Genomic DNA, 22,570 nt, shown 5'->3' on the forward strand with positions numbered 1-22,570 from the left:
CTTTCTTATATTGTTTGTTTATGATGGCTTAGAGTCGTAAGGCTTTACACACACACACACACACACACACACACACACCCAAGCTACTCATTGGTGCAGTCCTTAAGCTGGGCTGTGTCTTTGGCTGTCCTACAGAACTAAGTACAGGACCTGGTGCATAATGGGCCTTCAAAAGTGCTCTTGACTCTTTATGACTAAAGAGGTCATATAAGAAGGGGAGATAGGGGTGCTTGGCTGGCTCAGTGTGTGGAGCATGCAACATTTGGTCTTGGGGTTGTAAATTCAAGTCCCACATTGGGTGTGGAGATTAGTTAAAAATAAAATATTGAAAAAAAAGGGGGGGTGGATAAAGGATGGGGAGTGGCAGGCCCCTTGTCTTTTTAAGACTGGGAGACAGGAGCAGAGAGACAGACTTTCTCCAATCCCTTTCATCTCCCTCAGATTTTCAGATGCAACAGTACTCCCAAACCCTATTACTCAGCAGCTATATTTCTGATAAAAATGGAGGACTCTCTTCCAACAAGCCTGTCTGGAAACAAGCAAGAACTGCTTAGGTCCCTCTGTTTCCACTAGAGGGCCTCATATATTCATTCCTTCTCCTCTCCAACCCCCACCAAAAGTATGTATATACTGTGTGTGTGTGTGTGTGTGTGTGTGTGTGCGCGCGCGCGCACCTACACAACATATATACACCACACACGCACAGGCTTCCAGTCAGAGCTTTCCCCTCCCCCTCTCTTCTACCACCAGCTGTTAAGAGGAAAGATTCCAGGAAATCAAGCCCTTGTTACTGTGCCCTACTTCAATGAGGGTTAGGAGGGGTTAGCCTGGGTTGGGGCGGGGCCAAGGAGCAGGATGCCTGGGTCCCCAGTTCCTACCAGTTAGTCCTAGGCCTCTGTCTATCTCCCTTGCACTACCAGCCTCACCATCATCCATGCTGCCCTAAGAGCCTTAACTTCAGAAGTTTCCAGACAGGAACTGCTGAAAGGATCTTCTTTCAACCTTACGTTTGGCCAGGGCCTTCTACACCACCTGCCAGGGCCAGCAGGTAAAATGGGAGGGTTAGGGCATGGAGAAAGAGTGGACACAGACCAGAGTTCTCTTTGCACCTAAACCACCCCAGAATTAAGGGAAGGCCGTGAGTCTTGAGACAAGGAGGTGTACTTACATTGGGGAAAACAAGTCTGAGCCATCTGGGGTTTGGGTTTTAGGGAGGTGAGGAAACTAGAGGTAAAGGTAGGCCTCAAACACTGTTAAGCAGTGCAGAGCCCATGGGAGGAGGGAGGCGTTTGTGTGTCAGGATGTAGAGTCTGGGACTCTGGGCTTGCTGCTGTGGGATCTTTTGAGTATGAATTCGGTCAATGGAGGATGGAAAAGAGTTGGGAAGGGAAGTCCCCCAGATGGCAGCAACTGGGAGAGGGTTAGACGTCGCCTAGGTGTGCCGCTGCCAAGCTGTGCCATCATCGGCCCCGCCCCCTATCTTGGCCTCCCAGGGTTGGGATGAGGGGAGAGGCTGTGAATGATTAGAAAAAAGGGCAGATGGATAGAAACCGAGCTGTCCCGAGGCGGGAAGATGAGAAGCGCAGGATGTGGAGAAAGTGGCGCAGACCAGAGCCCTACAGATATTGGGGAGGTGGGAAGATCAGGCTTGGCGAGCTGGAAACAGGGACGTCTCCAGACTGGAGTTCCCGGAGTTGGGGGCGCCGGGATTGGGCGCAGGCGGGCCGGCCGGGGTCGGGGGCGGGCAGCTGTGTCGTCAGGAACGGGGCGGCCTCGCGGCAGCCGCGCCTGCCTGGTCCGTCCCCTCCAGCCCAGCTCGGGCTCCAGCTCCCGCGCCGCGCTTCAGCTCCCACCGCGCGCCCTCCGCAGGCAAGGTAGAGACCCCGCGAGCCCCCCGCGCCTCCCTCCCTCCCACTGGAGCAGGAGGGGGCGGGGGCGGCGGGAGGGGCCGCTGCTCGGGCTGGGGTAGGGCTGCTGGGCCGAGAAGGAGGAAGCCTGACAGCTGGAGCGGGTAGCTAGAAGGGTTTGCGCCAGGACTCGGGGGGCAGCGGGAGAATGGGCCAGAGCCCCGCAGGCAGCGTCTCCCCCAGACCTTCCCCTCCATCCCTCCTGCTCATTCGGAGGGATGGTGAAGCTCGGCTCCTGGGGACCCGAATGGAAGCAAAGTCCGTTTTGGAACCTTCACAACACTGCATGGGTGCAGAAGGATTCTTGTTTGGCCTCCTGGTCCCCAACTTCCCACCCCGTCCTTTCCACACCTGTCACCGGGAAGTTTCTGAAACTACCTGGATCTGAATCCCACTTTTCACCTTTAAATGGGGGGAAATGAACCTCATTGAGAAAGAAATGTGATTATTACTGGGCATCTCCTCAGCCTCAGAACGTTTGAGCCCACATCCCCCAACCATGCCAACATCGTAACTTCCTCCTGTACTACACATTGACACATGCGGGCTCCCGCGCGCGAGTACACACACACACACACACACACACACACACACACACACACACTCACACACACACACACACACCACCCCTTAATCAGGCAACACTCCCATCTGCAAGATGTATGTAGGCTTACCGAATTTCGGGACTTCAAGCCAAATGATTCCTTGGGGGGCAGGGGGCACTGACTTGTAGCAGGGATGGGCAGGAAAGAATAGACCCTCCGTCAGTCCTGGGAAAGAGGAGGAGGGTGCAGGCCCTGGTGTGGTTAAGGGATTCAGAAGTCTAGGTAATCAGGCCTGGGCTTGCTGCTTGGGGTTCCTTGCTGGGTCAGCCTGAATGTTCTGGGGACATAGCTCATTCTTCAGTAATGGTAAATCTATATGACTTGAAATGGGAGTGATGAATGTTGAAGTGAAAAAGGAAATTTTAAATGTTTGCACTGGCCTTGGAAATCATATGTACCTCTTGGTTACCAGCAATTTTAGTGTTTACTGTTTAAAATAAGATCTAGAAAACAGAGACTCTGAGATTTAATGGAGGTCTAGAGTCTGGGTGTCCCTGTGAGAGTGGCTCTCTGACTGGGCCTCAGTTTCTTGCTCTGTAAAATGTGAGAGTTGGTACCTGCCAGCTCTGAAGTTCTAGGATTCTCTGCCTCCAAGTCAACTTACTTTCTCACCCCAGGTTGGTAGGGGCGGGCAGGGAAGCCAGGGGAGGGAAGGGAAGGGTGAGTCACAAAGAGCTGGCAGGCGGGCACCAGACCGACCCCACCCTCCCAGCCCTGGCATTCGCCTAGACTAGCCCAGGTTATAGCCTCAGGGTTAGTATGGAGCAGGTAGGACAAAATTGGATTTGTTCCAGCTCTAGGGTCCAGGATCCTATAGTTTATTGCGATTCGGCAACAGGGGCAGCCAAACTTTCAGTGAGGGAAGTCAAGGGGACAACTGAAAAGGTACCAGGAGCCCTTATGTCCAAGGTCCCAGCCCAGAGGTATCCTTGGACCCTGATGGTCTAGTTTCTCGCCACCTCCTCACCCTCCCAAAGGCAAAGTGCAGTATCCTAATACTACATGTCTGTGCCTGAAATGACACAATAAGGGCACGTGTACAACTGGGCTTCACTGCTGCTGGGAGTCCTTAGAATTTATGCCTTCCTGTGTCAAAGACATCATTTTTCCTAATTTCCAGATGTGTTTCTCTGTGTACCACCCTCATATAACTACAACAACAACAATAACAGCAACGACAACAAGAATAGCTAACATTTACTGAGTTCTTCTTCTGTGCCATGCCGTTTGCTAAGTATATTGCATGTATTATCTTACTTAATCTCCATGCTGTGACTGATTTCTCTATGTACCCATTTTACCAATGAGGAAACAGGTTCAGGAAGATGAAATAACTCACCCAAGAGCTAGGATTCTAATCCATGCCTGTATAATTAAAACATCCATTCTCTTAAGCTGTACTAAAAACTACATGTAAGATGTGGGGGGGGAGGGGGGGCTAGGAAGGGTCATTGCAAAAAGAGAGACATGTCCTCTTTCCTGTTCATCATCCCTCCTTTGCTCTCTCCTTGTCACTTTCTCTCTCAGATTTCATTTCCTAGAATCTTGGAGCCATTTAAGAATCCCCAGGGGTAATCAGAGAGGCTAATTAAGCCATACAGGCCCAATTAACCCTAACACTATTATGTATTCATTAGATCTGTTGGCAATAGAAGTTGGATTATAGTCATTGAAAAGAGCCAGATGGGTGGAGTCCTTTTCTCCAGAATATCAGTGTCCCAGAACTCCCTTCTTATTGTTCCCAGAGAACCTCAGAACAGGAATGGTATACTACATAGACAGGAACAGCAGAGATGTCCCAAGGGCAGAGGCTGCAGAGAAGATTCTTGCACCATCAGAAAGGAAATTCTTGTAGGCCCTAACTGCCTCCTTGAGCCTTACCCAACTAACCCTAAATGAGTGGGCAAAGGGGAGGCAGGAGCCCTAGATGGAGTGCCACAATAAGTGCTTTTTAGCATCATTCGTTCATTTAACAAATATCTACCAAGCACCTCCTAAATGTGTTCCAAATTGTTTCATATTCCCCTGTCAGGACGGACACTATGGAATCCCATTTAACCATATTTGGACTAGCATTTCCAACATATGGCTCCCTAACTTTATACTACTATTTGTACAACCAATATGGAGCACCTACAACATGCTGAGTGCCGGTCAAGGTATTGGGGATATAGTGGTGAACAACACTGACAAGTTCCTGCCCTTGTGGAATTTACAAGTTCTTGCCCTTGTGGAAGGCGAACAGTAAACAAAGAAGCAAATAAATTAGCAAGATAATTTCTGTGTGCGATAAGTACTGTGAAGGGAACAAAGGAGAGTGCTGTTGCAAAGGAGGGGGGCTACGTTAGGAGAGAATGATCAGGGAAGGTCTCTTGAAGAAGCTGACATTTCAACTGAGGCAAAGAAGTCAGCTCTGCCAAGAAGGGAAAGGATGTTCTAGGCAGAGAGAACAGTAAGTCTCATGGCCCTGAGCAGGGAAGAACTTGGCTTAAGGAACAGAAAGGAGGGCAGTGAGATTAGAAGAAGGCAGTATGTGGAGGGGAGAGTAGAACAAGAGGAGGACAGGGAGAGGCAGGGGCCCCATCATGTGGTTCTTGGGGTAGAGCTTTGACTCCTCCACTTACCACCTGCCTTGGGAAGTCCCAACCTCTTCAAACTCCAGTTTCTTCGTGTGTGGAATGGCTCTACCAGTAATTTCTTATCTCATGGGATTTGATTATAATTGTTAGTGCAGTGAGGACTACCATTTCTTGTAGGCCTTCTATATGCAGGTGTTACACTGGTACTTTTCATACAGGATTTAACTTCCTACTCACAACTGTGACAGATAGGTATCATTCTTCCCATTTTACAGATATAATTTGTCCAAATCACACAGCAGTATCAGATCTAAGGATGGGACCCAGATATGACTAACCCTAGTTTTGCTTGACTCCTAGACAGTGCTATACTATACTAATGTAAGATATAACTGTTATTGCTGTTATTGAATCTTCAAGCCAAGTTGCCCTCTGCGACTTGGCCCTCGTTGTCAGTGGTCAGCATGATCCGCGTGAGGGTCCCTGGGTCCCAAGGCTGTAAGTTAGGGCTCCCTAAACACTGGTAATCTAGCAGGGTGTAAGGAAAAACCTGAAACTGAGACTCCTGCACTCAGCTCAACCCTCCTAGAACTGGGAGGCCAGACGGATAGATGTTCAGAGACTTCTCCTACCTCCTTCCAGTCGCGCGCGCCAGCCTGGGGTCCCCGCCCTTCCCCAATAGAGCTCTGCTCGACTCAGGCGAGGCGGGGCCAGGGCTGGGGACACGGCCAGAGCTGGTTCTGTGTCGCGCGTCAAAAGCGCTAGAGGTCGTTGAGGGGCGTGGGTGGTTCGGGAAGTGGGCGGCTGAGTAGTGCTGAGGACCGAGGCCCGAGGCGGAGGCGGAGCAAGATGGGATCGTGGCCGGGGAGGCGTGCCACAGCCGCTGTGGGAACGGCCGGAAAGGCAGAAGGGCCGGGACTGAGGGATGCGAGATGGGAGAGGGAGCGGGCTCGGAAGAGACTGAAAAGACTGGGGGTGGTGGGAGAAAGGGTAGAAACAGGAGAGGGACAGGGACACACCCACAGAGACATACATAGACTGGGAAAGCGATGGGGGAGTGGAGGAGTGGGAGTTGGGGAGGGTGGGGGGAGGATAATGAGTGTGTGGGGAGAGTGGGAGATGGATTGGGACAGATTGGGGGAGAAATCAGAAAGCTGGAGAAGGATCCAGAAATGGAGGGGAAAGAGTCAGAGATGAGTCAGAGAAACAGAGACATAGGACAGACTCTGTAAGGGAGAGACAGACACATGGGAGAGGTACACGGGGAAAGGAAGAGACTGGGGAGGGACTCAGAGAAAAGGAAAGAACAGAAATAAGAGTAGGAGTGGACAATGAACGGAGCAGACAGAAGCAAAGACGAAGACAGCTGGCTCTTCCCACCACATACTCTTGCCATCTCCCTCCAGAGTTACCCTTGGAAGCAGAGGTCCAGGCAGAGGTATTACCAAGTCATCTTTGTGGCCCTCCTTCAGAATAAAAGAAAGATGGCCAAGGAGAGGGGCCAAATAAGCCCCAATGATTTTGCCCAGCTGCAGAAGTACATGGAATGTGAGTCTTCCTCTCAGTCCTCAAGTTCGGCAGACTTACCCCAGAGAATCCCTGCTCCACGTCCCTGCTTCCCCGAGTTTCCCCAGCAGCCCAAAGCCAGCCATAGGCATGGGAAAGGGGGGAGAGAGAGATGGGGAGACATCTGCGGTCTCAGCTTTCTACCCACCTTCTCTGAACCTTAACAGCCTGCCCCAAGTCTCAGAGAAAAGATGTAAAGAGAGGTACCACTCTGGAGCATCTGAAATGTTATCCTCGCGGTATTTCTCTGTGCATTTCTGTGTTTCTTCTTGGAATTCTTCTTTCTTTATCTTACTTGACTCTTTTTTTTCCTGTTGGATGTCTGGGTGGGACTCTGGCAGAGGGCAGGGAGAACCAAACCAGACTAATGCACTTCTTTCATCCTCTTCACACCCTAGACTCCACCCAAAAGGTCAGTGATGTCCTAAAGCTCTTTGAGGATGGCGAAATGGCTGAATATCTCCAAGGAGATGTGAGTGACATCTGGGAAATCCTCTCCTTGACCAACCCCTCCCATCTTTGATTTTGTTATCCCACTGGGATCCCCAATTTGCAGTGATTATTCTGGGCCCACCCCTTGCTATCCTCCCTCTGGATACCCGTGTCCACTGTTACTACAGCTATTGCTATAGGACAAAGCAAGAGATTCTGATTCAGTACTCAGCCTTGAGAAGAAACTATATTTCTGCCTTGGATGCTTCTTGGCTCTGCAACTTACTGTCTCTGTCCTCACTACTCCTAATTCTTCAGTCCTCAACTCCCATCCTGCATACTTCCTAGGGTAATGCTTGTTCTCATCATAGGCCATTGGGTACAAGGGATTCCAGCAATTTTTGAAAGTCTATCTGGAAGCAGATAATGTTCCCAATCACCTAAGTCTGGCACTGTTTGAATCCTTCAAGACGGGTCACTGTTTAGAAGACACTGTGAAAAATGGTATGATCATGTAGGTGGGACAGGGCTGGGCTTCCAAAAGAAAACTGAAATTAGTATGAGTGTCGGGGTGAGAGTTGAACTGAGTCACGTGTTGGGGGCAGGGTTGGGGAAGAGAGGTAGAGGACAGCCATGCTGGTCTGGGAACTGGAGGGAGGAAAGTTAAAGGGAAGAGTTGGAACAAAGGCAAAGAGAAGAGCCACGGTGGAGAGAGCCCCAGCCTCAGAAATGCTGTACTTTCTGTAACCAGATCTGGTATGTCTCAGTGATGTCTCCTGCTACTTTTCCCTTCTGGAGGGTGGCCGGCCAGAAGACAAGCTAGAATGTGAGTTGTAATCCTGGACTGGAAGAGGGGAAGAAAGGAGAGGGAAGAGGAGGTGTTCTCCAGCCTTCTTTCCCCTATTTTTTCAGGATTCCTAAGGGCTGATGGGGCCAGACAAAGATGGGGCCAGAGAATGGACCCATTTCCTCTGTTCCCCCAGACTCCTATACCTAATGCCATCTATCATAGTTATCCCAGTTCCCATGTCCTGTATGTTTTAATGTGGGTATCCTGGGGGTGTTCTTGGGTTGTGGGAGGTGCGTGTTGTCTCCCCAATTAGATTCACCAAGAGTGGAATCCAGGCCTGTTTCCCCTCCTTTTTTGTCTCCTTTCTCAGTCCCAGCACCAGGCTCTGGGCTTTTCATCTAAAAGTTCTCTCCCATGTCTTTATTATTCCTGTATTCTGTTATTAATTTTTTTGGTATCCCTCACAAACTGACCCTGGCCCCCCTAAAACACCCCACAGTCACCTTCAAGCTGTACGACACGGACAGAAATGGGATCCTGGACAGCTCAGTGAGTTGGGGGACCTGTATGCTGGCCAAGGGAGTATGTGTCCATTTGTCTGTGCCCTCCTGTCCCAACTCTTCCAAGATCCTTAAGAAGCAGAGGAAGCTAGAGGGATAAGTCAAATCCTCCAGGACTAAATTTGGGAGTGGGTCCCCAGCTCCTGCCTCCTAAAAGTAGAGGCTAGAGACATGAATTGGGGGCTGCCTTGCAAACATACCAAAACACATAGACACTCGTTTACTTGGCAGAGACACCTGAGAATGAGAGGTGGCTCTCGGGGTGGAACCCAGGAACCCTGATTTCTAGAGAAGAGTTGAATGGTGGTAAGGAGGTGGGATATGGCTGTGGCTCTTACCTTTTGGCCCCCAGGAAGTGGACAGAATCATCATACAGATGATGCGAGTAGCTGAATACCTGGATTGGGATGTGTCTGAGCTGAGGCCGGTAAGGCGGTTTTTCCTTAATGTTCCTCCTTGTGCCTTTTCCCTGGTGAGTCCTATATCTACCTTACCCCTTTTCTGACAGGCAGCTCGGTTCCCTGGGCTAGGATAGCAGTGGGCTGGATTGCCTAGGGGGCAGCACCGAGAGGTGTCAGATCTGAGAGTCCATTCACACTAAAAGTCCCCTCCATTCTCTGCTCAGATTCTTCAGGAGATGATGAAAGAGATTGACTATGATGGCAGCGGCTCTGTCTCCCTAGCTGAGTGGCTCCGGGCTGGGGCCACCACCGTGCCACTGCTAGTGCTACTGGGTCTGGAGATGGTGAGTAGGAGAGACTTGTGAGGATGGGTAGGATAGCTGCTCTGGGATGTGTTTGCCAGAGGCTGGCCCTCTAAGGGCTTAGACACTCTTTACATCTGTTGTGCCCTCCCAGACTCTGAAGGACAATGGGCAACACATGTGGAGACCCAAGAGGTTCCCCCGACCAGTCTACTGCAACCTGTGCGAGTCAAGCATTGGTCTTGGCAAACAGGGGTTGAGCTGTAACCGTGAGTGATGGGGCCTGGGAGTGTGGGAGCAGAGGGGCACCCTGGCTATCTGCAGGACATGGTGCTTTGAACTTAGAGAGAGCTGGGTTTGAATCCTGGGTTCTGACATTGACTAGTTATGTGGGAAAGCCATACACTTCCTCTTTTCTTTCTTTCTTTCTTTCTTTCTTTCTTTCTTTCTTTCTTTCCTTCCTTCCTTCCTTCCTTCCTTCTTTTTCTCTTTCTTTCTTGAAATACAGTTGACACATAATGTTACGTTAGTTTAAGATGTACGACATAGCCACATAACTTCTTTAAGCCTCAATTTAAAATGAGGTTTTAAACTAAAAATGAGGTAATTGTGAGCATTACATAAGTTGATGCACGAAGAGTAGTTCACAAGGTGCGTGTACATATTATTGAGTCTACAGTAAAAATTAGCTGCTATTATTATTATTATTATTATTATTATTATTATTTATTATTAAATCTGGGCCTCCTTTGCATCTTTCAGCTGAGTTCCTGGCATTTGGAAAGAGTGGGGGTAGGCATGTGGTAGCAATTGCTTTTTTATGGGGAAGAGTGAGAAAAAGGCACGGGTCTTGGAGGTGAGCCCCCACCTCAAACTTTAATTCTCTACCACACTCTCACAGCAAGGGCTTATACGTCTTGTTTCAGTGAATGATCCCGCCTTACACCCAGGTAAGGAGGAAATAGAGGGAGGGGCTGCAGCTAAGGCTCTGACCTTCTTCCTTCTTGCCCAGTCTGTAAGTACGTCGTTCATGACCAGTGTGCCATGAAGGCCTTGCCTTGTGAAGTCAGCACCTATGCCAAGTCCCGGAAGGACATTGGTGTGAGTGATCCCATAACCACCCCATTACCACCTGCATCCTGGCCCTTGCCCTAGGCCTTGGCCACTTGCTGCCCTCAAGCCCTTCCACTAGTCTCTGCTCAGACTCTCTCAGACAAGGGATTGCCTTTCTCCCCAAGGTCCAATCACATGTGTGGGTGAGAGGAGGCTGTGAGTCTGGCCGATGTGACCGCTGTCAGAAAAAGATCCGCATTTACCACAGTCTGGTGGGACTGCATTGTGTGTGGTGCCACCTAGAGGTCAGTTTGGGAGCTGTCCTCCAGCCTATGCCTTGGGGCCCCTTCCTAAACTGCCCTCTCTGCACTGGCCTCCCTGACTGCATCTTCCTGGCAGCCACCGTTGCCCTTGCTCCCAAGGGCTCTCTTTCCAGCACTAGGCCCTCAGGTTGAGAGGTGTTGGGGTTCTCTCCATGATGTCTGCATGCCCACCTTGTCTTTCAGATTCATGATGACTGCCTGCAAACCATGGGTCATGAGTGTGACTGTGGGCTGCTCCGGGATCACATCCTGCCTCCATCTTCCATCTATCCCAGCGTCCTGGTGAGACCCTTGGGCAGTGCCTAGGAGGGGGCAGGAAGGGTGCTTCCCTGATTTAAGCCCTCCCCCCCACACACACACACACACCATGCCGTTTAGAGCAGAGAGCCTATACCTTTTAGGATTCAAGTCAGACTCTCATCTGTTTAGGGATTCACACACAATCCAGTTTTCCTTCCCTTTGCTTCCCTCCCTTTCTAGGCCTCTGGACAGGAGCGTAAAATTAACAAAGCAAGCCAGAAGACCACAGATGATTTAAGTTTGAGCACCTTTGAGGCTCTGCGGGTACATGTTGGGGGTGGGTTTTTCTTGGCTGGAGCCCTCATGGGAGGAAATTAAGCGGGAAACCTGGGGAATGGTGCCTGTTCTCCAGAAGCCCCACCGTGGTAGGGGAGGGGGAAGCATTGTGGGGGAATGTCAGCCTTCTGCCCCTGTCTCCAGGGTCTATCTTAACTCTGACAAAACCCTGTTTTCCTTATCTTTGTTTTTTCCCCAAATTCAGATTGACCCTGTTTCTAACACCCACCCACTTCTGGTCTTTGTCAACCCTAAGAGTGGCGGGAAGCAGGGGGAGAGGTGAGAAGAGATATACTGGGTCTTCTAAGATGGGGAAGGAGGACCGACAGAGGTTGGGAATTCTGTGTATATGGAGGGGATGTACTTGAGGAGGACATCAAAAGGGTAGAGTACAGAATATCCATCCCCCGCCTTGAACTTTCCTTTTTCCCTCACACAGGGTGCTTTGGAAATTCCAGTATCTACTAAACCCTCGACAGGTGTTCAACCTCCTAAAAGATGGTCCTGAGCCAGGGTGAGTATAGGTTAGGGGCTATATCACAGTGTTTGTATGTGTCTGCTTGTGTATGTTGGGGGAGAGCAGAAAAGAGTACATGTTGGAAGGGCAGGGCTAGGGGACCTCAAGAAACCAGAATTCAGAATGCTGCCTTTATTAGCATCACTGGGTATCCCCCATCTCTGACTTTGCTGGTTCATCTTTGCTCTGCTCTCAAAACATAAAGGTGGCTCAGTAGGTTAAGCCTCCAACTCTTGGTTTAGGCTCAGGTCATGATCTCACAGTTCATGGGTTTGAGCCCCATGTTGGGCTTTGTGCTGACAGCAACAGAGCCTACTTGAGATTCTCTGTCTCCCTCTCTCTCTGCTCCTCCCCTGCTTGCTATCTCTCTCTCAAAATAAATACACATTAACAAATGTTAAAAACAAAATAGATACCAGTTTCTCCCTAACCACTGGGGGGTGTCTATAACTTTCCCCATTGTATTTTTTCTCTGCCCTTAATAGAAAGAAGTCTTTTGACAAAGGGAAAGGGGGTCATAAGGAATGAAAGATAAGAAGTAATCTGCCCATCCAGGAGTTGGTAGCCTCGGTCCTATTGTCCTTCCTCATCTTCTCTCTTACCTTTTATCTCAGGCTCAGATTCTTCAGAGATGTTCCTGGTTACCGGATTTTGGTGTGTGGTGGAGATGGCACAGTAGGCTGGATTCTAGAGACCATAGGTCAGTGCAGGGAGAGGCTCTGGGAAGGGTACCGGGGCATTGGCCTTCTAGAGCTAACTCCCTCCATCCATCTCCTGACCTGCCTCCCTAGACAAAGCCAACTTACCAGTTGTGCCCCCTGTTGCCGTGTTGCCCCTGGGCACTGGAAATGATCTGGCTCGTTGCCTAAGATGGGGAGGAGGTAAGTGATTAGAAATTGTTTTCCCGGGAATTAGGGGGAGTTGGGTAGGAAGAAAAAAGCACATGGATAAGGTGTCTAGGCATCTGTTGTAGAAAGAGCGTTGGGGAAGAAGAGAGGCACAGATGGGATGTTACCAAAGTGGATTGTCCCAAGGGAAGAAAGCTTGGGAAGAAGCAAGGACCACAGTCTGAACCTAGAAGGGTCAGGGGTGACAGTCCCCTTCCCTGTGTACCTAAAAATATCCTTCTGTTTCTCCCAACCAACTTTTAGGACTCAGAGAATCAAGGAATATGGAGGTAGGGGAGGACAATGTGGGAATAAGAAAGATTGTATAAGAGCTAAGTCAGATGCTTAGTGATGGAGCTAGCAGGGAACTTGGCCATGATTCATTCAATCAGTCAACCAATTAATCAGAGGTCATTCGTTCATTCATAATCATTTCTTCCCAAGTCAACTGCAACAGTCTCTTAAATATAGTCTTTGATTTCTAGTCTCTTTTTCCGTTCAAACAGAAAGAGTTTGAGGGATGATATTGGTAGATAAAGAGGCCAGGGTGGACAGGTTGAGTTTGAGGTGTCTTGGTTTGAGGCTATTGGATTCAGAGTCCAGCTCTGAGATCATGCAGAAGATTCTGGAATAGGGGACTGCTAAGGACAGTGAAAGGCATTCTAGGTGGAAGGAGTTGTGTAAGACCAGAAGAGCCACCAAATAGCATGGTAGTGCCTCCGTCAGGGAAAGTGTGAGTCATTGATTATGACTGAGACATGCAGTGCAAGGTGGGGAATGGGGAAGGGAAAGACTGAGTTGAATAGGGTGCAGATTATGGAGGGTCATGAATGCTGTGCTGAGAAGTTTTTAATTTTACTCTGCCAGAGACTGAGAGCAGACGGCCTACAGAAACAATTAATATTGTTTTGCATTGCTTGCCTGGAAATGTGTTAAATTTTTTAAACTTTGGTTATTTCTGAGGAGTAGGTCATATGTTCTTCAGTTCACCACTTTTTAGCTCCCTGCTATTCACTCATTCACTTTACCTTTGTAGCCACTGAGGCATTTGAATGTGCAAACCCTGAACCATGGGGAACACTTGAACTCATGAAAAATGTAACTCAAAGAGAAAATAGGTATATCTATAAATTACATTCTCTCTATATAATAAAAATTCCTGTGTATATAAAATATTATTTCAGAATGTAAAAATATCTCTGAGTATATACTGTTTTTTACATTTCTATTTTTTAAAGTTTTATCTATTTAAGCAATCTCTACACCCAACATGGGGCTCAAACTCACAACCCCATGACCAAGAGTTGCATGCCCTCTAACTGAGCCAGCCAGGCGCCCCTCTCTGAGTGTATATAATAATCTAAATCTTGTATATAAACTATATGACCAGCTTTGGGAGCCAGTTTTTATTTTATTTTATATTTTATTTTATTTTATGTTTAAAGATTGTATTTTTAAGCAATCTCTACACCCAATGTAGAGCTGAAACTTACAACCCCAAGACAAAGAGTTGCACGCTCTACCACCTGAGCCAGCCAGGCACCCCAAGCCAGTTTTTAAATCTTCAATATCTAACTTTGGTTTTACTTACAATATTAGACCCTCTGAAATTGTATATTTGGGGTCTTCACTGTGTGTTCTGCAAATGAGACTCTTATAGAAGTTTCTGCCAATTCAATCTAAATCATGAAATAATGATATAAATACCACACTAATGAAAATTTGTGTTGATATTGAAAAAAATCATAAGACTCAAAGAAGAAGAGATGAAAGAAGTACCACAGTGGGAGCTCTGTGGAGGATGGATTGGAGGAAGGAATCAGGATAGAAAATTACCTACATTGCAATAGTCTGGTCAAGAGATGCTGAACACCAAAGCAAAGGCAACACCAGTGCAGTTCATGAGGTAGAAACCACAGTACTTGTAACTAATGGGTTGTGGAGGAGTCTTAGGACATTTTCTAGGTTTGTGAACTGAGCATGTGGGATGCCATTTAACATAGAGAATACAGGAGGAGGACCAGTTTAAGGAAGATCAATTCAGTTTGGGCACGTTAACTTGAGGTGTCAGTGGAGCATGTGGAGGAGATGGAGATGTGTGGTGGGTAGTTACAAACAGATGCTAGGAAGATACACATTTGAGAATCATCTGTTTCTAGGAGGTAATTGACATCCTGAGAGTAGATGAGTTACCTGAGGAAAGAGGTGAAAAGAGAAGATGGACAAGGATGGAACACCCTAGTAAAACATCCTATTTAACAGTTAAGCAGAGGAAGATGCATTATTAAAGAAGTCTGTGTTCATGTACTATTGTTGCTGCAACAAATCACCATGAGCAGTGGCTTAAAACAACACAGGTTTATCATCTTACAGTTCTGGAGGTCAGAAATCCAAATAGGTCCCACTGCACTAGAATCAAGGTATTGATTGGCAAAGGTTGTGTTTTTTCTAGAAGCTCTAGGAGAGAATTCTTTGCCTTGACTTTTCCAGTTTCTAGAAGCTGCCTGTATTCCTGGGTTCATGGCCCAGCTTCCAACCAGCAACGTTATCACTCCAACCTCTGCTTCCATTGTCACATCCCTTTCCATGAGTCTTCTTTCTCGCCTTCCTCTTTCACTTAGAAGGATCCCTGTGATTATATTGGTCTTGCCCAGATAATCGAGGATAATCTCCCCCATTTAAAAATCCTTAATTTAGGGGCACCTGGGTGGTTCAGTTGGTACAGCATGCAACTCTTGATCTCCAGGTCATGAGTTTAAGCCCCATGTTGGGTGCAGAGCTTACTTTAAAAAAAAAAACAAACGAAAAAAAAAAACACTTAATTTAATCCCATTGGCAAAGTCTCTTTTGCTTTGTAAGGCAACATGTTCACAGATTCCAGAGATTAGAATGTGGACATCTTTGGGGCGCCTGGCTGGCTCAGTCAGTAAAGCATGCAACCTTGATCTCAGGGTTGTAGTTTTAAGCCCCACATTGGGTGTAGCAACTACATACATACATATATATGTTCATACATATATACATACATAAAATCTTTAAAAAAGAAAAAGGATTCAGACATATTTGAGGGACCATTATTCTGCCTGCCACAGACACTAAGAAGAAACAGTCAGAGAGGGTCCTCTGTAGCTTAGAGAATGGTATTTTAGAAGCCAAGTGAGGAGTTTCATGAGTTAAAAATGAGAACTAAAGATATACTGTTGGTTTTGGCAGGAATTATTGGCAATCTTTGCCAAAACAGTTTCAGCAGGGTGGCATCGGGAAAGGCAAATTACAGTGAACTGAACTATCAGTGGAATGTGAGGAAGTGGATACTTACTTTTTTTAATCGTTTTTTCCCCCTGATTACAAAAATAATACATGATTGTGGTAAAAAACAATTCAAACATTTCAGATATACATGCCAAGAAAGTTCCCTGTAATCTACTTCCTAAAGTTTTGGAATCTATTCTTCCATGTTTTTCTTTCCAGACATACTCATATGCACTTAAAAAGATCTTTCTATTGATGATGTTTTTCTCCTTTGTTTTAACTAAACCATTCATCGTGGTTATCCTTATATTTCAATATAGTCAGGTTTACCTCACTCTTTTTATTACAGAGTAGCATTCCATTTCTCTAGGAAATATTTCTAGAAGTAGAATTGCCAGCTCAAAGAGTATGAACATTTTACATTTTACTAGTTATTTTCTTTTTAAAACTTACACAAATGAGGGTCACCTGGGTATCTTAGTCGGTTAAGCATTAGACTCTTGATTTCAATTTAGGTCATGATTTCACAGTTTGTGAGTTCAAGCCCCGCATGGGGCTGTGAGCTGACAGTGCAGAGCCTGCTTGGGATTCTCTGTCTCCCTCTCTCTCTGCTTTTCTCTCTTTCTTTCAAAAATAAATATATAAACACTAAAAAAAAATAAAAGTTACACAAATAATATATCAGTACATTCTCATTGTAAAAGACTTTAAAAGTAAAATGTATGTTTTCACATATAGGTCTCCTCCCCCTACTCCCCACCAAATTCCATGTGCCTCCCCAGAGATAACCACGGTTTCTTTTCTTGCACTCATTTTCCTGTTTTTACATGCATGCATACACACGCACATACACACATACACACACAACTTTTAACGTTTATTTATTTTTGGGACAGAGAGAGACAGAGCATGAACGGGGGAGGGGCAGAGAGAGAGGGAGACACAGAATCGGAAACAGGCTCCAGGCTCCGAGCCATCAGCCCAGAGCCGGACGCGGGGCTCGAACTCACGGACCGCGAGATCGTGACCTGGCTGAAGTCGGACGCTTAACCGACTGCGCCACCCAGGCGCCCCCACACACAACTTTTAAACAAACATAAATGGGATCATACTACAGAGATTGTTCTGGGACTTCTTTTTTCATTAAATAATATGTCTTGGGATCTTTCCATGTTAGTACACACAGATTACATTTTATATTCAATGGCTACACATTATTTCTTGGCATGAATTCGCCAAAATTTATATAACCTTCCCCTGCTGAAGGACATTTAGATTGTTTCCAATTTTTTGCTGTCTTAGACAGTACCTCAGCAAACACCCTTGTACACACATCTCTGTTCACATGTGTGTTTGTTTCTATAAGAGAAATCCTAAAAGTGAAATTGTTGCATCAAAGTATTTTCATAAAATTGGATAACATTTGGATAAAAATTGCCAAATTGCCTTCCAAAAATAAAGATCAATTTATGCTCCAACTAACAGCAAATAAGAGTGCTGGCTTATTCATAATTTCATTAACACTTGGTGTTCTCAGTCTCTATACATTTTGTCAATTTGATAGGCAACAAAAGTTAACTAATTGTTTTAATTCACATTTCTTTTAATTATTAGCAATACTGAGTGTCTTTAATATGCATATTGGTCATTTGTATTTTTTCTGTGATTGGCTTATTTGTGTTATTTGCCCATATTCTACTAACTTTTTAGATTTAGTGATTTATAAGTATTTTTTTGAATGTTGGGGAAGTTAGTCTGTTATATGTGCTGTAGATATTTTTCCCCAGTTTGTATCTTTTTTTCGGTGTGTGTTTATTTAACCATACAGAAGTTTTAAATTTTAATATAATTGTATTTATCAGTCTTCGACATTTTGGCTCCCTGTTTTGTATTATGCTTTAGAAAGGACTTTTCCACTCAAAGAGGACAAAAACATTCACTCATGTTTTCTGCTAGAACAAATTCGGCTTCATTTTTTTACATTTAAATTTTTTTTCATGTTTATGCATTTTTGAGAGACAGAGTGCAAGCAGGGGAGGGGCAGAGAGAGAGGGAGGGAGATACAGAATCTGAAGCAGACTCCAGACTTGGAGCTGTCAGCACAGAGCCCAACGTGGGGCTTGAACCTATGAACCGTAAGATCATGACCTGAGCTGAAGTCTGACGCTCAACCGACTGAGCCACCCAGGCAATGTTTTTTACATTTAAATTCTTTGACCTGTCTTGGGGCACCTGGGTCATTCAGTCGGTTGAGCATCTGACTTCGGCTCAGGTCATGATCTCACAGTTGGTGAGTTCCAGCCCATGGGCTCTGCACTAACAGCTCAGAGCCTGATGCCTGCTTCAAATTCTGTGTCACTCGTTCTCTCTGTCCCTGCTCTGCTTACATTCTTTCTCTCTCTCTCAAAAATACATAAAGATTAAAAATTTTTTAAATAAATTATTTGACCCATCTTGAATTAATTTTGGTGTAAAGAGTGACATCTACATCCAGCACCTTATTTTTTTTAATCTGAGAGAGAGAGAGAGAGCAGGGAAGAAGGGCAGAGGGAAAGAGAGAATCCCAAGCAGGCTCTGCGTGAGCTCAGTGCAGAGCATGAGGCAGGGCTTGACCCCGTGACCGTAAGATCATGACCTGAGCTGAAATCAAGAGTTGGATGCCCAAATGACTGAGCCACTCAGGTGCCCCAATCCAGCACCTTTTTTTATTGAATAGTCTATCTTTTCTCCCATGTCTTTGAAATGTAATCATATACTAAATTCACTTATATACTTGAGTCTATTTCTGGACACTCTGTTCTTTAGTATTGAACATTTATTCTATTCACTGTGTCAGTATCACAGTGTTTAAATACCATTGCTTCATATTGTGTTCTCTCTGGTAGAATAGGGAAAGGAAGCATGAGAGAGAGAAAGAGAATCCTTATTCATCACTCATCTTTTTCAGCAGTTTATATTTCTTTTTTTTTAATTTTTTTTTTACATTTTCTTTATTTTTGAAAGAGAGACAGAGAGACAGAGACAGAGTACAAGTGGGGGAGAGGCAGAGAGAGGGAGACACAGAATCCAAAGCAGGCTCCATACTCTGAGCTGTCAGCACAGAGCCCGACATGGGGCTCGAACTCACAAACCATGAGATCATGACCTGAGCCGAAGTTGGACACCTAACTGACTGAGCCACCCAGGAGCCCCAGAAGTTTGTATTTTCTTGGCTGTTTTATTAATCTTTCAGATGAATTTGGTGTTACTGCTTTTTTTAAATTTTTTAATGTTTATTTATTTTTGAGAGAGAGAGAGAGAGAGAGAGACAGAGCATGAGCAGGGGAGAAGCAGAGAGACAGGGAGACACAAAATCCAAAGCAGGCTCCAGGCTCTGAGCTGTCAGCACATAGCCTGACATGGGACTCAAACTCACAAATGGTGAGATCATGACCTGAGCCAAAGTCAGATGCTTAACTGACTGAGCCACCCAGGCACCCCTAATTTGATGTTATTGTTAGATGCACATATACATTGGCAAGATTCACTCTCCATGACAGTGTGGAGAAAAGGGACAGCAAGGGGCTGACCTTAAGATTGGTCCATGGGAGGGGTATCTGGCTGGATCAGCCGATAGAGCATGCGACTCTTGGTCTTAGGGTCATGAGTTTGAGCCTCACATTGGGTGCAGAGCTTACATAAAAAGAAAAAGAGAGAGAATGGCCCATGGGAGCTCTGACCAAGCACCCTGCCCCTTCACTGGCTAGAGCTAGGAGGGTCTGCAGAACTAGGGCAGAGGATCTCTGGGAAGTTGTGGGGCTGGGAGCTAAGAAGAGGGCCCTCTGAGACCCAGGGCTCAGTACTAACCTATCTTCTTCCCCATCCTTAGGATATGAGGGACAGAATTTGGGGAAGATCCTCAAGGATTTAGAGATGAGTAAGGTGGTACATATGGATCGGTGGTCCGTGGAGGTGATACCTCAACAAACTGAAGAAAAGAGTGACCCAGTCCCCTTTCAAATCATCAATAACTACTTCTCCATTGGTGTGGTCAGTGGAGTGGGGTATGGGGGCTAGGGAGGAAGTAGGGGTTAAGAAGGGAAAGGCTAGAGCTAGTTAGAAAGAGAAGGTAGAAGGTAAAGGGGCTGTGACACAGGGAAATGAGGGGTGGGGTACAGTGGTGTGAGCTGCAAGAAAAGAACATGGGACATACTACTGCCAAATGGGGAAGTTAAAGAGAGAGTATTCTGTACTGAGAGAAGAGAAGAGGCAGGCCTCTGATCTTACATGCCCTGAATTCCCCCCAGGATGCCTCTATTGCTCACCGATTCCACATCATGCGAGAGAAATATCCTGAGAAGTTCAACAGCAGGTAAGGGAAAGGGGAGTGGGTGCGGACATCCACAGTGGCAGGGACCAGGTTATGGCCAAGTTTTTTTGGTTTTTTGTTTTTAATTTTTTTAATATTTATTTTTGAAGGAGAGAGAGAGCGTGAGGGAGGGGAGGGGGAGAGAGAGAGAGGGAGACACAGAATCTGAAGCAAGTTCTAGGCTCTGAGCTCTCAGCACAGAGCCTAACTTAGAGCCCCATGTGGGGCTCCAACTCGAAAATTGTAAGATCATGACCTGAGCCAAAGTCAGACTCTTAACCACCTGAGCCACCCAGGCACCCCATGGTTTTTGTTTTTTTTTTAATTTATTTTTTAGTGTTTCTTTATTTTTGAGAGAGACAGACAGACAGAGTACAAGTTGGGGAGGGGCAGAGAGAGAGGGAGACAGAGAATCCGAAGCAGGCTCCAGGCTCTGAGCTGTCAGCACAGAGGCTGATGTGAGGCTCAAACTCACGGACCACAAGATCATGACCTAAGCCAAAGTAGGATGCTTAATTGACTGAACCACTTGGGCACTCCTGGCCAAGTTTGACTCAGAGCACGTAGATAGGCAGTGGCACCTCTAGGAAGCTGCTCAACCAAGGCCATCTTTTCCCTGAGAGGTTGATGTCTTTCCCTGTCTCTTAGCCTTCTCCTGCCAACACTTGTGTAACTTGTCCTCTCCCTATTGGGCCTTCTTTCGGGTCTGATACAGAATGAAGAACAAGCTATGGTATTTCGAATTTGCCACTTCTGAATCCATCTTCTCAACATGCAAAAGGCTGGAGGAGTCTTTAACAGTTGAGGTAGGTGTGATGAGACCCGATCCTACATGCTTTTCAGCTTCTTATAACTTTGTTTCCCCCTCCACAGGAATCTTCAGAAACTTCCCCTATTCTTGAACATGTACTTTGACCTCCCAGCTGTCCAATCCCGATTTCCCAGGTGGCATGTGCCACCAGGCACATGCATGGTGGGGCCTATTTCCTGCCACCTTTGTAAACCTCCAACTCCTGGCCTTCGCAGTTTGTCATCTGGTGGAGGGAGGGCTCACATCCATGATTATGCCATGATTTGTGCTCTCCCCCTTCTCAGATCTGTGGGAAACCACTGGATCTGAGCAACCTGTCCCTAGAAGGCATCGCAGTGCTGAACATCCCTAGCATGCATGGTGGTTCCAATCTCTGGGGTGATACGAAGAAACCCCATGGAGATATCCATGGGATCAACCAGGCCTTGGGCGCTGCAGCTAAAGTCATCACCGACCCTGATATCCTGAAAACCTGTGTACCAGGTGAGAGGAGCAGCCTTGGGAACTGAGTGGGCAGGACCCAGGAGAAGGTGTGGCTCTCTTTGGAGGCACCCTGCTTCTGCAAACCTTATCTCCTTGCTTCCCACCTCCAGACCTAAGCGACAAGCGGCTGGAAGTGGTAGGGCTGGAGGGTGCAATTGAGATGGGCCAGATTTATACCAAGCTCAAGAATGCTGGACATCGGCTGGCCAAGTGCTCTGAAATCACCTTCCAGTAAGGAAAACTCTGGCCAGGGGCTCTGAGGGAAGGAGTAGGGCCAGGAGAGCAGAAGGGTCATGGGGATGGCAGGGAGGAGCTGTACTAGGAGATTTTCCTCAGTAACAAAGGGTCTCAAAACCAAGCCAAGAAAGAGTTTTGGTATTCAGTTGGTAAAGAAATCTCCACCAATCTGCCTTGGCCTCCCACAGCACCACAAAAACCCTTCCCATGCAAATTGATGGAGAACCCTGGATGCAGACACCCTGTACAGTGAGTATTACCTATGCCTGCTCAGAATTGAACCCTCAGGCTTCATGGATCCTAAATCTCCATTCCATTGCTTCTCTACCCTTTCCCAATGTCTGAAGTTCCCCGGTGAACCATTCCTCCCAAATCCTGATTTCTTAGCCCCTGGCCTTCCTGCCATGGCCTCTCTAGGACCCTGGTAACCCCTCTGAACTCCATAGATTTTCCCCAAAATCTCTACTGCTCCAGCCCCAAAGAACCAGGTCCTACCTCTGAACATGCCCCCTTCCCTTCCAGATCAAGATCACCCACAAGAACCAGATGCCCATGCTTGTGGGCCCACCCCCTCGCTCCTCCAATTTCTTTGGCTTCTTGTGCTGAAGGGGACACCTCAGCCTCCAAGCCAGCCTTGAACCCACCTCTTCATCCCTGGACTCTACTCCTAGGCTCTGTACATTGCTGCCACACCCTCCTGCCAGCTCAGGAGAGTGTTCCTTCACCCTCAAAATATTTATTATCCTGCACCACTTCCACTATTCGCCATGCACATGTGCGTGCACACACACACACACACATACACACACACACACACACACCCCACTACCACCACCACAAACACATACATTGAAAGTGCCTCATCTAAATAAAATGACTTTTTCCCCCCACTGGGATATCTGTTAAGTAAATGGTACACCTCCTTTCTGTATACCTCCACT

At 46.8% G+C, this 22,570-nt stretch overlaps 1 protein-coding gene across 4 annotated transcripts; it reads left to right on the forward strand.

Annotated features, from left to right (window-relative positions):
• Positions 1–817: 817 nt before the first annotated feature.
• Positions 818–22,519, forward strand: DGKA (diacylglycerol kinase alpha). Of its 4 annotated transcripts, none has more exons than XM_011284040.4 (24): positions 818–1,048; positions 6,498–6,639; positions 7,056–7,129; positions 7,461–7,593; positions 7,841–7,915; positions 8,379–8,428; positions 8,792–8,866; positions 9,065–9,184; positions 9,297–9,411; positions 10,155–10,243; positions 10,381–10,500; positions 10,702–10,800; positions 10,999–11,082; positions 11,300–11,373; positions 11,534–11,608; positions 12,226–12,311; positions 12,403–12,492; positions 19,619–19,779; positions 20,037–20,101; positions 20,814–20,904; positions 21,194–21,392; positions 21,503–21,623; positions 21,818–21,878; positions 22,152–22,519. In XM_011284040.4, exons 2-24 carry the CDS (start codon positions 6,576–6,578, stop codon positions 22,233–22,235), a joined length of 2,205 nt encoding a protein of 734 aa, XP_011282342.1. In that variant the 5' UTR covers positions 818–1,048; positions 6,498–6,575; the 3' UTR covers positions 22,236–22,519. The 4 variants fall into 4 exon arrangements, with proteins under 4 accessions (XP_011282342.1, XP_023112894.1, XP_019690617.2 ...); XM_023257126.2 differs by lacking the exon at positions 818–1,048 and adding an exon at positions 1,725–1,874; XM_019835058.3 differs by lacking the exon at positions 818–1,048 and adding an exon at positions 5,867–5,994.
• Positions 22,520–22,570: the final 51 nt, after the last annotated feature.

Source organism: Felis catus, chromosome B4, assembly GCF_018350175.1.
Source record: "Felis catus isolate Fca126 chromosome B4, F.catus_Fca126_mat1.0, whole genome shotgun sequence".
Classification (NCBI taxonomy): domain Eukaryota; kingdom Metazoa; phylum Chordata; class Mammalia; order Carnivora; family Felidae; genus Felis; species Felis catus.